Genomic DNA, 12,416 nt, shown 5'->3' with positions numbered 1-12,416 from the left:
TGTGGTCCTTGGACGGACTACAAAGTGCTACCAGGTGTAACGGGGCACTGCGACTTGTACTGTTTCAGTACAAGTCCACTTCACACTGCTTCAGATGTGAGTGGTGCCTCTCGTTAGGTGACGTACACTGTACGTATAGAGGAAGACTTCTCTTAAGGCAAGTTAGCTTAAGAGGGTAAAATGAAAACTGTATTAATATAGTTAAGTGTCTTGTTAATCTATCTTTGTAAATGTTGTCTTAACTATAAACTAATACTAAACATGTAAATGAATGCTTATCTATCTTATCTCGTAACTCTCTTTGATTACTTCTACAGCTGATTAGTCTGCGGAATAAATAGACATAATGGTCTATGCCTATTTATGGATAAGAATTCAGGAAATTACTATTTAAAGTAATTTCCTCCAAATATTATCTACCTTTTGGATGATATTAATTAACAATCTTTTATTGTTAATTTCATGTAACGATACACCCCGTTACATTTCATGTATACTGTGTCGTCTTCTTGGCGAGAGGATGTGCAATGAGAAATGCAATATTTGTAACGGAGAGCTACGTCTTGTACTAAATCAGTACAAGTCCACTTCGCACTGCTTAGTGCGAGTGGTGCCTCACGTCACTTCACTTACACTCGTACGTGCAGAGGAAGTCTTCTCTTTAAAACACTTGCTTTAAAGAGAGTTAATTGAAACTGTATTAATATAATTAAGTTCTTCTTGTCTATCTACTTAATACTAACTTAATTATAAACTTATACAAAATATGTACTTAATGTCTTATCTGTCTTTCTCTTTGCGCGCGTCCAGCGCTGAGCCCTTAAAATATTACCATGTAAAGTAATAGGCTCCAAAAAATTTCTACTTTTAAATAATATATTAATTAACAAAGTTTAAGTGTTAATTTCATGTAGCGATACACCTCATTACAGTATTTATATCGGAACCACGACAGATGCCACGGTACATCATTGAACGTCAACTTCAACGGCAATGAATAAAGCCGCGGCCGGGGCAGATTGCTTTAAAGTTTAAAATTTGACGAATTTGCCATCTGTGACAAGATTTCTCTCATTATGCATGATGAAATTTTGGCGCACGTTGTAAATAAGTTACAAAAAGGATTTCAGTGGGAAGATGGCTCGATCTTGATAGAAGTACGATTCTTTTTAAAGAATTTAAGAGAATAGTATCTATACCCTTAAGAAGAATCCTTATTAATAGTCAATAATGGTGTAGCATGGCATCAAGCTTGCACGGGCGGGCACCTTTTATTAATGACTTAACTTGGCAGAGCTGCCAGCACTCCCGACGCTAACCTTAACTTGATGCAGACACTGCTATTGTTGCGGTGTCACTCGTCTATTAGTAATGGTCTGCCGTTTGACCCGCGGCAGTTCCAAGACAATAAATATCTTGAGCTATTTCAGGTCTCTTCGTAAATCCACATCTATCAATAAAAGTCAAGTAGTCCAACGGATCGTGCGAGCAATTTTTTGTCACATATGCGCATACGTGACAGCGGTTCTGACCTCCGAAGGGCAAGAGCACGAGCACATTTATGTTCTGCAAAACATTAATATATGTTGGTTAGCGAGGGGTGTCCACTACGCTGCTTCAGCCTGCATGTGCTGCTGCGCGTGGCAAACGTCTGTAGATTGACGAGTTTAAAGTACAGTGTTCGTACAGCTTCCGCACGCACCGTACAGAAAACACAATAATTTTGCAGTTTGCGCCACAGGTGTCTCGTTTTCCGCAGGCTGCAGTTACACTTTCTTAAAGCATGGCACACTTTCAAACGTCCAAGTTATGCCGAGCAACCGCTTCTATGCAGCATTGTAGGTATGAAAGTTTAAGGTACAGCTGTTTTTATCAACTGCATATTACCACTATCCAGACTATCTCCTCGTCTGCCTGCCCACCATCAAAGTTTAGCTTAAAAGAATACATTCATTTTCTAATTCGCAACCAATCACGTGCTACTCCCGATCTGTCTCAGTTACTTTTATTATGGAGAACCCGTTGCCCACGTCGATTTACCCAACAACGAGTGGCTTGCGCAAGTCAAGTTCCACACGCACCTTAGCTTCTCTAGTTGATGTGCAGGCATTAATAAATGCTCAGGACGAGGAGGAGCAGACGAGGCGGCGCCGAAAGTCAATGTCTAAACCGCCACGGCACGCCAGGATGCCAATGTATGCAAAGGTTTTACTGCAGCTGTGGCAACGGAAGCTACAGTGCGACGACGTTGACCTGTCGAGTGACTTTTTTTACGACCTCAAAGGCACTGAAGAACAAGGTACACAGCTCGTTAGCCAGATGCAAGCGCTCGGTTTTAACATTACCGTGTCACAATTTCTGGCGATGCATCGCTGCTCCATCTACTCGGTATTGATGCAGGCGCTGTGAAAGATGCGGAGGATTGTTTGGTCTAACCATTGTAGCTGTCAATTATTTTTTAGTATTGTAGTCAGTAAATTCATCGTGTTCGCGCAAAGTATCAGGTCTAATTTAAGTCTTTAAATTTAGGGAATATAAAAACTATACCAAAATATGTGATATATAAAATAGATATACGACAAAATCAGAAAATAAACAAATATACCCTACATGATACCTTTTCTGCCTCATGGCTAAGATCAAGTATAGCGTATCTATTCATGATCGCAAGATTGTGTATACTGATATGTATACTGTATATACGTGGTATATATTATTTATTTTGCTATATACTTTCTTATTTTTTGATTATTTTTTCTTTCTATTTATTAATTATTTTGGGTCAATATTTATTTATATAGCAAAAAGTTAAATTTTTCAAATTATTTACGTTAATTACTTAGTAAAGACTTTTGACATGTCTTTTCCCAGTTTGACTTTGTTTTACATCATGTGAAAGGCATGGCATTCTCTTAATCCGAAACGATTAAGTTGCTTAAAAAGGTACTAAATAGCCAATCCGGTGCGATGTACGACGAATTATTCAAATTCAAACTAAGTCATTTTAAAAAAACAAGCTGTAAACCAATCAAAACCGTTCAAAAGTTTTTGAATTTTGCAAAAAATGCACCGCATAAACGTTGCCATTCAACCAACTCAAAAAATGGCTTTCGTTACTTAAAAAGTCACTTTTCCTACAACTCTCGTCATCACGAATCCACGCCAGTCTCGCCTCTATGCCTCGCCTTCTTCAATTTCTTCGCCTTCTTCGAGTTCACAATCCATCCCATTCTTTTCTTTTCCTTGGAACTTGACTCGTGCTTGACGAATAATCTCCTCCACCTTGGCAGCTTCTTCAGCTTCCGACAATGGCTTATAACGTACCACCGACGTTGTCCCGTCACAAGTCGTTTCAAGACAAACCGTATCCTCCATTCGAGTACGCGAATGCGTTCCATGTCGTGGCGACAAACGACGTCGCGACTTGGAACGGGACCGTGACTTGGAGACCGACCTATGATGTTTTCGCAATACACGACGTCGTGTCGGTTCGTCTTCATCGTCGTCCGTTACGATACAAGCACGACGTGTACGATGCCTTCGATCATGTTCGACACTCGCTTGTCGACAACGTTTCCGTCGCTTGTCGTCCTTTGTACGACTCTTTCCTTCTTTCGCCATTGCGACCCACATGTCAAAAACGTGACGTACAAACGATGGAAATACCACCTTCGTTTCCATCACGGCAGTTTCCAAAGCACGCGTCACCTTGAACCGCTGCATTTTCGTGTCCATGGCGATATCAACGTCCGTTTCTTCTTCTCCTTCTTCCAACGCATTTGTCTTCATAACCATGCGCACACCTTTTTCCAATGCGGTTTCATACGCTTTAAACGTCGTGCTTTCATCAACATGCAGGATAGAGGGACCACTTCGATCCAAAAACTTTCGAATCACATACGCGGTAGGCTCCAATGCTCGACGAAGACGACGCACAGTCTTGTCAAAGAGTCGACGTTGTTCTTTACGATACAAAGTCATGTCGTCATCGTCTTGTATCCATCCTTTTTCAACCCTCTTAACGTCCCACACGTCAAAAGAATAATCCACACGACACGACTCGTACGAACTCGCAGCCGTCACGTGATTTCCTTGAATCAATTCGTCTAAATGCACACGCCATGCTGTTTTAAAACGATCCAACCGGCTTGCACGTTCCAAGCGTTCCCGTTTACGCTCGACATGCGTCAATTCCCGTTGTTCCCGTAAAAACGCGTCGGTCCAGTCGTATACATCCTGACGGTCAACCATTCGTAGCGCTTCGTCCCCAATTCTAGCGTTGTTTGTTGCAATCGTCACGTCTTGAAGCACTTCAAGGACACGGCGTTTAAATTCACGATCCAAACGCTTGGGAAGCACCACGTCATTCGTCTCGACACGTTGTTGTAAGAGCTTGAGAAATCCACGTTGTAAAGCTTTGCGTTGTTCCTCACGTCGTGTGTTGTCCTCGCGTTCCACATCGTGCAAGAAGGTTGTAAAAAGCTGTTGTTTCTCGCGTGAATCGTCAATCGTAGCCCATCGTGGATCGTTCCGAAGCGCATAAAAGTCCGTGCTTTCATTCACTTCGTTCCACGTTACGACACGACGTGGCGAACGAGGAACCAACGTTGTTTCAAAGAGACGCAAGAGAACGACAAATTCTTCGCGTGCTTTTTTCATGCCACGTCGCTTTTCAATGGTTTCACGATTCTTGGCAGACGTACAATACTCGGCATACGCTTGTTTCTTCTCCCCCACGGTCTCGAGGGCATACTTCCAACGAGGATCGACGTGCATTTTGGTGTCTTTGGAAATCAACCGCTGAGCATCGATCCACTTGAGTGTATACGGAATGTTTTGATCGTGAAGAAATTGTTTAAACACCGCGAGACGGTCGGAACGTGTCATGGTGGTGTATTCTGGGTGTTCAAGAAGGTTGGTTTGATGATTTGGAGCTTGTTTTGGCGCTTCTTGGGGCTGGGGGGGAGTCGTGGTTTTGTCGTCTTGGTGCGTGTGGACGGGTGACGAGATTGCGTTGGATTCGATGGAAGACACTGGAGGCTTTAAAGACGCGTGGAGAGACGAGGAAGGAGCGTTGGCTTCGAGTACTGCAGTTGTCATCTTGGCAACTTGTTCACGCGCTTTTTGCATCCGTAACTCTTCCGGTTCTTCCCATACGGTTTCTTTGGTCGCTTGATTGAAATAATACGACGCACCCGTGGCGTTGTCGTGGTATTCGACCCACGTGAAGCCACTGGACTCGTGCGGGGGAAGGTCGTACGGAAGAACCCCTGGAGTAGAATGATAATAGTAACTACTATTTGGTGGAACGCGGGTGTCATTCCAATTGAGAGGTCGTCCCGGGGGTACGGGATATGGTGTTGTAGCCATGAGTGGCGACAGATTTATACCCAATGGTGGTCGAGGTGGCCCACGGAATGCGGCGGGTGGTCCATGGAAGGGAAACGAAGGTGGCACTCCTCGTGCAGGAAAGGATGGCGACTGGAATAAAGGCACCATGCCACGTGGTACGATGGAAGGAGGGTTCTGAAGTGGTGGCGTGAGGCCACGCGGGAATGCAGTGCCATTCGAAGGCGGACCGTAGTGGCTCATGTTCGATCGAAATCACGCACGGTTGTTCTCACTATGGCACAAAGGAATACACACACACACACACACGATGCTTCAGGTTCGTTGGTGCGCAAGAATGATGGTCTGTGAGCGAGCGGAAGGACACACTACTCACTTGGTGATTGAGTCGCTGATATCCCTTTGAGTCCACTTTTTTGTGGTGGTGCACGTAACGTAGCCATTTGCAAAATTGAGGTAGTTACATAACAATTCAATGAATCCCTTGCACGAGATGGCACCACCGCCTCAACCGCCTCATACCCCGCCGCGACTGCCTTCGCAGCTCCAGACGATGATGCGTCAAATGCAAAAGCGTCAACCCAAGTTTCAGCAACAAATACAATTGTCATCCGTGGATGTGCAGCAAAACGGAGGTCCCTATCGTGGACGAGGACGTGGACAAGGGACATTTCAGCAGCAAACGTATCGCCCGCACCGCGATCGAACTAACCAACGATCGTATTTTAAGCAACAGAAAGGACAGAGAGCGAGTACTTGCGATGGATGCCATTTGTTCCGGCCGTCTTTCTTGGAGAATCCGTGGAATGGACTCGAAGTTGCTCACGAACAAGAAACAAGCGAACAAGGAGTTGAGTTTACAAGGACGAATGTAGCCATTAATCCGATCCAGCACATGGATCCTCGGCATTCGTCAGACACGTCTGGGCGAGTGTTTTTTAAGCCTTCATTTCTAAAGGATCCGTGGCAACTTGCTTAAAAATTGAAAAATATTATTCCTCAGTTTCTAAATATTAATTAATACAAGGGTTGGTTACGTCGTTGTCGTACACTAAGTACCGGTAGAATTAATAATTGTTCTCAGTAGACAACGATTGCAGAAGCGTCGTGGACAGGTTCGCGTCGTGAAAAGGTTACGAACTTGGCGACGTGGACCTGCTTTTGGAAGCTCTTGATGATATGAACCGGCTGTATACTGGCTAGCGCAAGCAGCATGATGAAAGTTGCACAGCTGTGGAGTAGTCGAGGGTACACACTGTAGTTTGACACGGTTACGGGGCAGGGTACGATTTGATCGACTGTTTGATCGATGGGGCTATGATAATGTTTTACTTCATGAAGTAAAAAAAAAAAGAATTAAAAAAACTTTAAAAATGCTTCATACCAGAAGACAGGAGACGTGCAGCACAAGCTCTGCGACAGGTGAAAGGCTGAAAAGATAAGCGAAGCAAGCATGAAACTTGTCACACACTGGTGTAGACAGGAATCTGCCACCATGGGATGCACAAAGGCACTGGATTGTCTCGAAAACGTGCACGCGTAGTATAAGAGCAATGTTGCCGTCAGCAATTGGGGAACGGCCATTACGATAGATTTTAATGACATGTCGTGATTGTGCTCACGTATTTCAAGCTAACAATATATGGAAAATCAAATGAAATGAAAACAATATTGTTTAAACAATTGGCTCACGCACTTCTGTTGCGTGGAACCATTGACACAGGCCAAAACCGCCCTACGAAACACATGAAGCACGGATGTTAGCAACTACCGGAGTCCAATTGGTTGTGACACAGGGGTATTACGATTGCGCTACAACCCAAGAATATCGGGTAAAGTCGGAGATAAATTGGCATGGATGCCATCTTGAGGATTTCTTCGTCTGTGGTCTTTGTACCGGTCAAGGATATTGCGGTTTAATGTGCAATTGGGCGCAATTTTAGCATAGTAACCCATTGGCAATCATCACTTTTTTATACAGCTGAAATTTCAAACTTTGTCTTTTTATTTTATCTGAATTTGGGTGATCTGAAAGATTATCTCAAATTTAACGTTTTTAAATCTAGCCTCGTTAAAAAGCTACCATTTAACTGAAACAAGGATTATCTTGCCTTCGTCGTTCGTGCACATTACCAACACTCTCCAATACAGAGATGTGTCGATTATTTTTAATTCACGAGTTTGCACCTCGCAACAGGCGGGCACTGGGGCGAGTTGCATTTGCCTTTTTCAGTTACGCAAGTATATCCACTGCCACATCGCACCGTGGCGCAAGGGCTTAAGCAGATCTGTGAGTTGTCCAGCGCGTCAAATCGACACGTCTCAAACTCGGGGCACTTTAGAGTGCACTTCGGCTCCGGCATCGGCTTTGTAACACACGTCGAAATCGGGTTGCACGGATACGTGACGCACTGCACGCTTTTCGTCTCGCACGTTTCATTCTTGCTGCACGCAGGGTTGCAGTTGGCGTGTGTTTTGTTTGCGGTCGTGGAAGCAAGAACGCCCACTAAATAACTTAAAATGGCACCAACACGCATTTCGACTTTTTCGATGAGAGTTGCCTATTAACCCTTTGAGAAATTAGTAAATGAAGAAATCTATTATCGGGATATTCATTAGCCCCAAAATAGCGAATGGTCACGCTTGTCCGTTGAACGGATGATTTGCGTTGAGAAACGGTGTCCAGACGGTTGCTTCCTACCCGTCTTATCCGTGTGCAAATTAAGTTTATATGCGTACAAAAGTCCTCTAATGTTGAGGCCGTGTTGCTTCTATATGTTGCCTAAGAAGATTTGGTTGTGATTAAAAACAGTCGGAGCGCAAGCAAAGTCTAATTAATACAATCGCACCTACTAACTGAAATTGAATATGCACGCGCCTAAGACGTTACGCATACCACCAAATTTAGGTTAGAGCTCTCAATCATACACTTCTCGATATCCCCCGCGCAATCTGCTCCTGGTCAGATACCAATGTTAACCACTATGACGCTGCCAACACATCTATCAATGCTTTCATAAGTACGGCATAACTGGTTTTTTATTCGCGCGTATCGAGCTTGCACAGCGATACAAAGCTTTTAAAATCATAAAGTTGACGAAACGTTGCATGTACACACACTCTGAATTCAACTGCTTCTGCTCAAAATCATTTGCTACATTACTTGAAGAAGATAATAGCCGAGTTGCTTTAGAATAGAATTACAAATAATAGCCAACAGCTGCGTTTCAATGAAACCTGTCATAAAACTTGTGTTTTACAATGGAAATACGATTGCCTGACTGTGCAAAGAGCTCGAAAAATAAAAGATTTTGTAAATCCGCTCTTTATGAGTCCTTTCAAAAGCTAGCGACTTTTCAACAAAACCATTTTTACAAGCTCGCAAAGAATGCGTTTAGCTCTTTTCTCAACCGTGTTCTTTGGAACGCTATTGGCCTCCACGAAGGCTAGCCAAGAACGCTTTCCGTGCAGGCCTGCATGTGCCAAAGGCGAGACGTGCAAGCTGCAAAAGGTTTTGTGCGTAACGACACCATGCTATCCGATCGCAACCTGCGTCCCAAACGAGACAATTAAGCCAGCGTGCACCAAAATCTGTTCCAAGAATGAGCTGTGTCAGATCGACTCCGCGACGAGCGCACAGTACTGTTTGAATCCATGCGCGTTCACACTTTGCGGTGCAAATACTACCTGCGAAATTGAGCAGGTTCAGTGTATTCGAGCTCCGTGCCCGTCCACTGTGGTCTGCAAACCAATTGAAACCGATCCAAGCCTCTGCTAGTTGCAAGAGTACTACTTACTATGCGAAGACGTAGCAAATGAATGCAAAAACAATTTCATAGGAGTACCCGAGGTTATGTTTTTAACTAATTAAAACTCGAATTCTTTTTCATTTATATAAGCTTTTTTGGAAAGGGTTTCCCTATGCTACAATTTACTGTGGTATTTGTTTATATCAACGTGACCTTCGATGCAATAGCAGGTAACAAAGCTTGTAACGAAGCATATTTGATAAAAATAAATTAATTATTCAGGCCGGAAGCATACCCTGGTTCTATCGTAGCAGTAACGTGGCACTTCTGTGAATTGATTGACACTGGTCATTATTTCAACCCTGCTAGACGCGCGATACGGGCGGTAGACAATTAGTTGCTACACATTTTTGTATATTTAGTATATTGAAGTCAGAACTATAGCAGTTACTAGTATGAAGGACGATTGCAACGCACCTTACGCAACTTTTGCTTGTAGTGCTTCAATGCAAGCTAAAGTTTACTGATGACAATGGGCAAGGTGCCCCCGACAAGACTTTTCTATGCTAAGCGTGGTAAGCATTAATACACTCAGAGACGCTTACCATAGAAAAGTAAATATGCATCACATGAAATTAACACTTATAGGTTGTTAGTTAATATTTTATCGAAAAGGTAGATAATATTTGAAAAATATTACTATACATGGTAGTATTCTAAAAGCTTATCCATTAATAGATATAGAACATTATATCTACGTTCTCCGCGGTCCAGTCAGCGCTGGACACGCGCAGAAAGAAATACAGATAAAACTTTATTACATGTTTTGTATTAGTTTCTAATTAAGTTAGTATTAAGTAGATAGACAAGAAGATCTTCATTATATTAATTTGCAGTTTTTAATTAACCTTCTTTAAAGCGAGTTATCTAAAGAAAATCTTCCTCTGCACGTACTAGAGTACGTGAAGTGACGTAAGGCACCACTCAAACTGGGGCAGTGCGAAGTGAACTTGTAATGAAGCAGTACAAGTTAGTAGTGCCCCGTTACACCTGGTAGCACTTTGTAGTTCGTCCAAGGACCACAGTTCATCATCTAACATGGACATGTTAGATGATAATGGAAATACGCATCACGTTTCGCGTGATAGCTACTCCTTTTTAAGTGACATAGAAAGGAGTGCAGTCGAACGAATGAGTTCGACCAAAGGAAACGATGCCATCTTGGTCATGCTGTCCGGTTTGGACAGAGATGCCATCCATTCAGCCATCGCCAAGTTCCTACAACATGAGCTTGACGACGGGAAGGAGAACGTATCCTTGCTTGATTAGCAAGGCTCTCAACAGGCAGAGCTGTTGAGGTTACAACAGGTACAGACCCCTGTACCTGGGATGACGCACACGCGTCGTCCGGAAACCTTTAAGATTCATATCTCTAAGTATAGGGGAGTCGAAGAAGACACCCTCTTGAGATGGTTTGTCGAGTTGAACGATGCCATAAGGGCACGTCTCATCATCGACGAGCAAACGCAAGTCGCATTCGCTCAATCAAATCTGGCAGGTCGTGCCAAATTTGGGCACTAGGCCTTAAGTTGCGCGACTTATACGTCTTTGGGTCACTAGAGGCCTTTAAAGCCCGGCGCAAACAGACGTTCGAACCGCCTAGGGCTGAATTCAGAGCTCGATCCTAGCTTCTAAAGCTCAAGCAAAGCAAGCGTGATGTTCACGCTTATGCCCAGCACATACGACTCTTAGCGAGTTGTATCGCGAACAACCCAGTCGATGAACACACGTTGATTACGGTATTATTGCAAGGTCTTACGGATGGTCCCGTAAAGACCCACCTTTTCCGCTTGGAACTCGATACGCTTGAAAAGGCATATCCGTTGCGGAACAGGCGGACTTTAGCTTGAGACAGGCTCAAGCTAGCTCGTCATCATATCGTCGTCCAAGACGACACGACTGGGAGGTCCAGAACCTATGGACCTCTCTTATGTCGAAAGTGAGAAATCTCGCTTTGCGAACAAAAAGCGATTGCAGAAATGCAATCGCTGTCAAAAGTTAGGACACTACGCTCACGAGTGTAGTGCTCCTCGCCTAGTACCGAGAAATACTAAACGTTACTATAGACCTAATACCAAAAAGGGCAATTGTTGCGGGTCCGACGTTGTTGCGAAATCGCAATAGCCAGGCGAACCGCGAAAAACGGACGGGGTCAGTAGGGGTGCAACGCCCTACTGATCCAGCAATTTCAAGAGAATATGCAAATCTATCGACTGAAGTTGCTCCAGACATAATCATTATGTGTCTCTGCACCTGGCGATGAGGTATCCCTCATTACCTTGAACAAATTGACAAATGATTTGTCACTTAGAGCCCTAGTGGACTGTGGAACGTCGAATAACTTTATTCGTCGCCAGTCACTAGAGCGTCGTAAGCTCAATTATGTTGATCGCTTCATCCCCTCAACGAGGATGACGGTGCGTCTAGCGACAGGCGCATCGATAACATAAAGAAACGCGAAGTGAAACCCACTACACGTTAAGAGATTTACAGTATGATGATGATTTCATCGTACTGGATTTGGATGAAAAATTTGATGTCATCCTAGGTTTACCTTGGCTCAGAAAATATGAGCCAAGAATCATCTGGCAGCATCGATTCGTAAAGATGTGTTCATCAGATGGCCATCTGATGAACGTCTTGGAGCGTGTGGATGTACTTCGAGTGAGTGCAATGGCCTCACTTGCGGTACGGTCGTTAGTACAACTGCACAAGATCACAGTGTGATTACCAATCACACTGTGGAGTCAGCTGCCGGCGGCTGTGCAAATGCACAGGCAGCGCCGAAGGTCCACCACTCGAAGAAGTCGAGTGGATTGAGATATGAATGTACGCCTAGCGGGCGACATTCAAGGAGTATACCGGTTGCATTAAAGGAACAACACGATAATCCTAGGTCGTGTAGAGAGTCGACTGTAGAGGACCAAACTCTGTTAGCGCAATCACATTCGGAAGACGTTGAGGGAAGAGGTCCCCACGTACTTGAGAAAAAATCTCCTCAAATAATTGAAGTTACTAGACTTCTGGATCACGAGGGATTAATCCCCCGGCAGCCTGTGAATCCCAGGAAGAAACCGAGACATTAAATGTCTTGGTTAATAACGGCTCAAGAGTAGGCGCTTATACTCTTGATCTGTACGCGCCTCCGAAGTTAACTTCGGAGATAACTCAATTACCAGCCCTAGAACCCAAGCGGTTCTTAAGAGATTTGCATGGTGGTAAAATCAAGGAGATCTGCGTACTCGTCACAGAGGACGA

At 43.9% G+C, this 12,416-nt stretch overlaps 6 protein-coding genes across 6 annotated transcripts; 3 read left to right on the top strand and 3 right to left on the bottom strand.

The window, feature by feature from the left end:
* Positions 1–2,010: 2,010 nt before the first annotated feature.
* Positions 2,011–2,409, top strand: CCR75_002208 (uncharacterized protein; the record flags this gene model as incomplete). Its single annotated transcript, XM_067960306.1, has 1 exon — positions 2,011–2,409. One exon carries the CDS (start codon positions 2,011–2,013, stop codon positions 2,407–2,409), a length of 399 nt encoding a protein of 132 aa, XP_067819691.1.
* Positions 2,410–3,174: 765 nt separating this feature from the next.
* CCR75_002209 (uncharacterized protein) lies at positions 3,175–5,592 on the bottom strand (the record flags this gene model as incomplete). Its single annotated transcript, XM_067960307.1, has 1 exon — positions 3,175–5,592. The coding sequence occupies one exon, from the start codon at positions 5,590–5,592 to the stop codon at positions 3,175–3,177; it is 2,418 nt and encodes an 805-aa protein (XP_067819690.1).
* Positions 5,593–5,824: 232 nt separating this feature from the next.
* On the top strand, positions 5,825–6,328 carry CCR75_002210 (uncharacterized protein; the record flags this gene model as incomplete). The annotated part of the gene is made up of 1 exon (XM_067960308.1): positions 5,825–6,328. One exon carries the CDS (start codon positions 5,825–5,827, stop codon positions 6,326–6,328), a length of 504 nt encoding a protein of 167 aa, XP_067819795.1.
* Positions 5,866–7,214, bottom strand: CCR75_002211 (uncharacterized protein; the record flags this gene model as incomplete). The annotated part of the gene is made up of 4 exons (XM_067960309.1): positions 5,866–6,664; positions 6,734–6,981; positions 7,046–7,084; positions 7,155–7,214. 4 exons carry the CDS (start codon positions 7,212–7,214, stop codon positions 6,430–6,432), a joined length of 582 nt encoding a protein of 193 aa, XP_067819796.1. The 3' UTR covers positions 5,866–6,429.
* Positions 7,215–7,517: 303 nt separating this feature from the next.
* On the bottom strand, positions 7,518–7,886 carry CCR75_002212 (uncharacterized protein; the record flags this gene model as incomplete). Its single annotated transcript, XM_067960310.1, has 1 exon — positions 7,518–7,886. The coding sequence occupies one exon, from the start codon at positions 7,884–7,886 to the stop codon at positions 7,518–7,520; it is 369 nt and encodes a 122-aa protein (XP_067819797.1).
* An 851-nt stretch (positions 7,887–8,737) lies between these two features.
* On the top strand, positions 8,738–9,127 carry CCR75_002213 (uncharacterized protein; the record flags this gene model as incomplete). The annotated part of the gene is made up of 1 exon (XM_067960311.1): positions 8,738–9,127. One exon carries the CDS (start codon positions 8,738–8,740, stop codon positions 9,125–9,127), a length of 390 nt encoding a protein of 129 aa, XP_067819798.1.
* Positions 9,128–12,416: the final 3,289 nt, after the last annotated feature.

The sequence above is a fragment of the Bremia lactucae genome, linkage group LG18, assembly GCF_004359215.1.
Source record: "Bremia lactucae strain SF5 linkage group LG18, whole genome shotgun sequence".
NCBI lineage: Eukaryota > Oomycota > Peronosporomycetes > Peronosporales > Peronosporaceae > Bremia > Bremia lactucae.
Note: the sequence above shows the minus strand (reverse complement) of the source record. Positions and strands in the feature narration are given on the sequence as shown.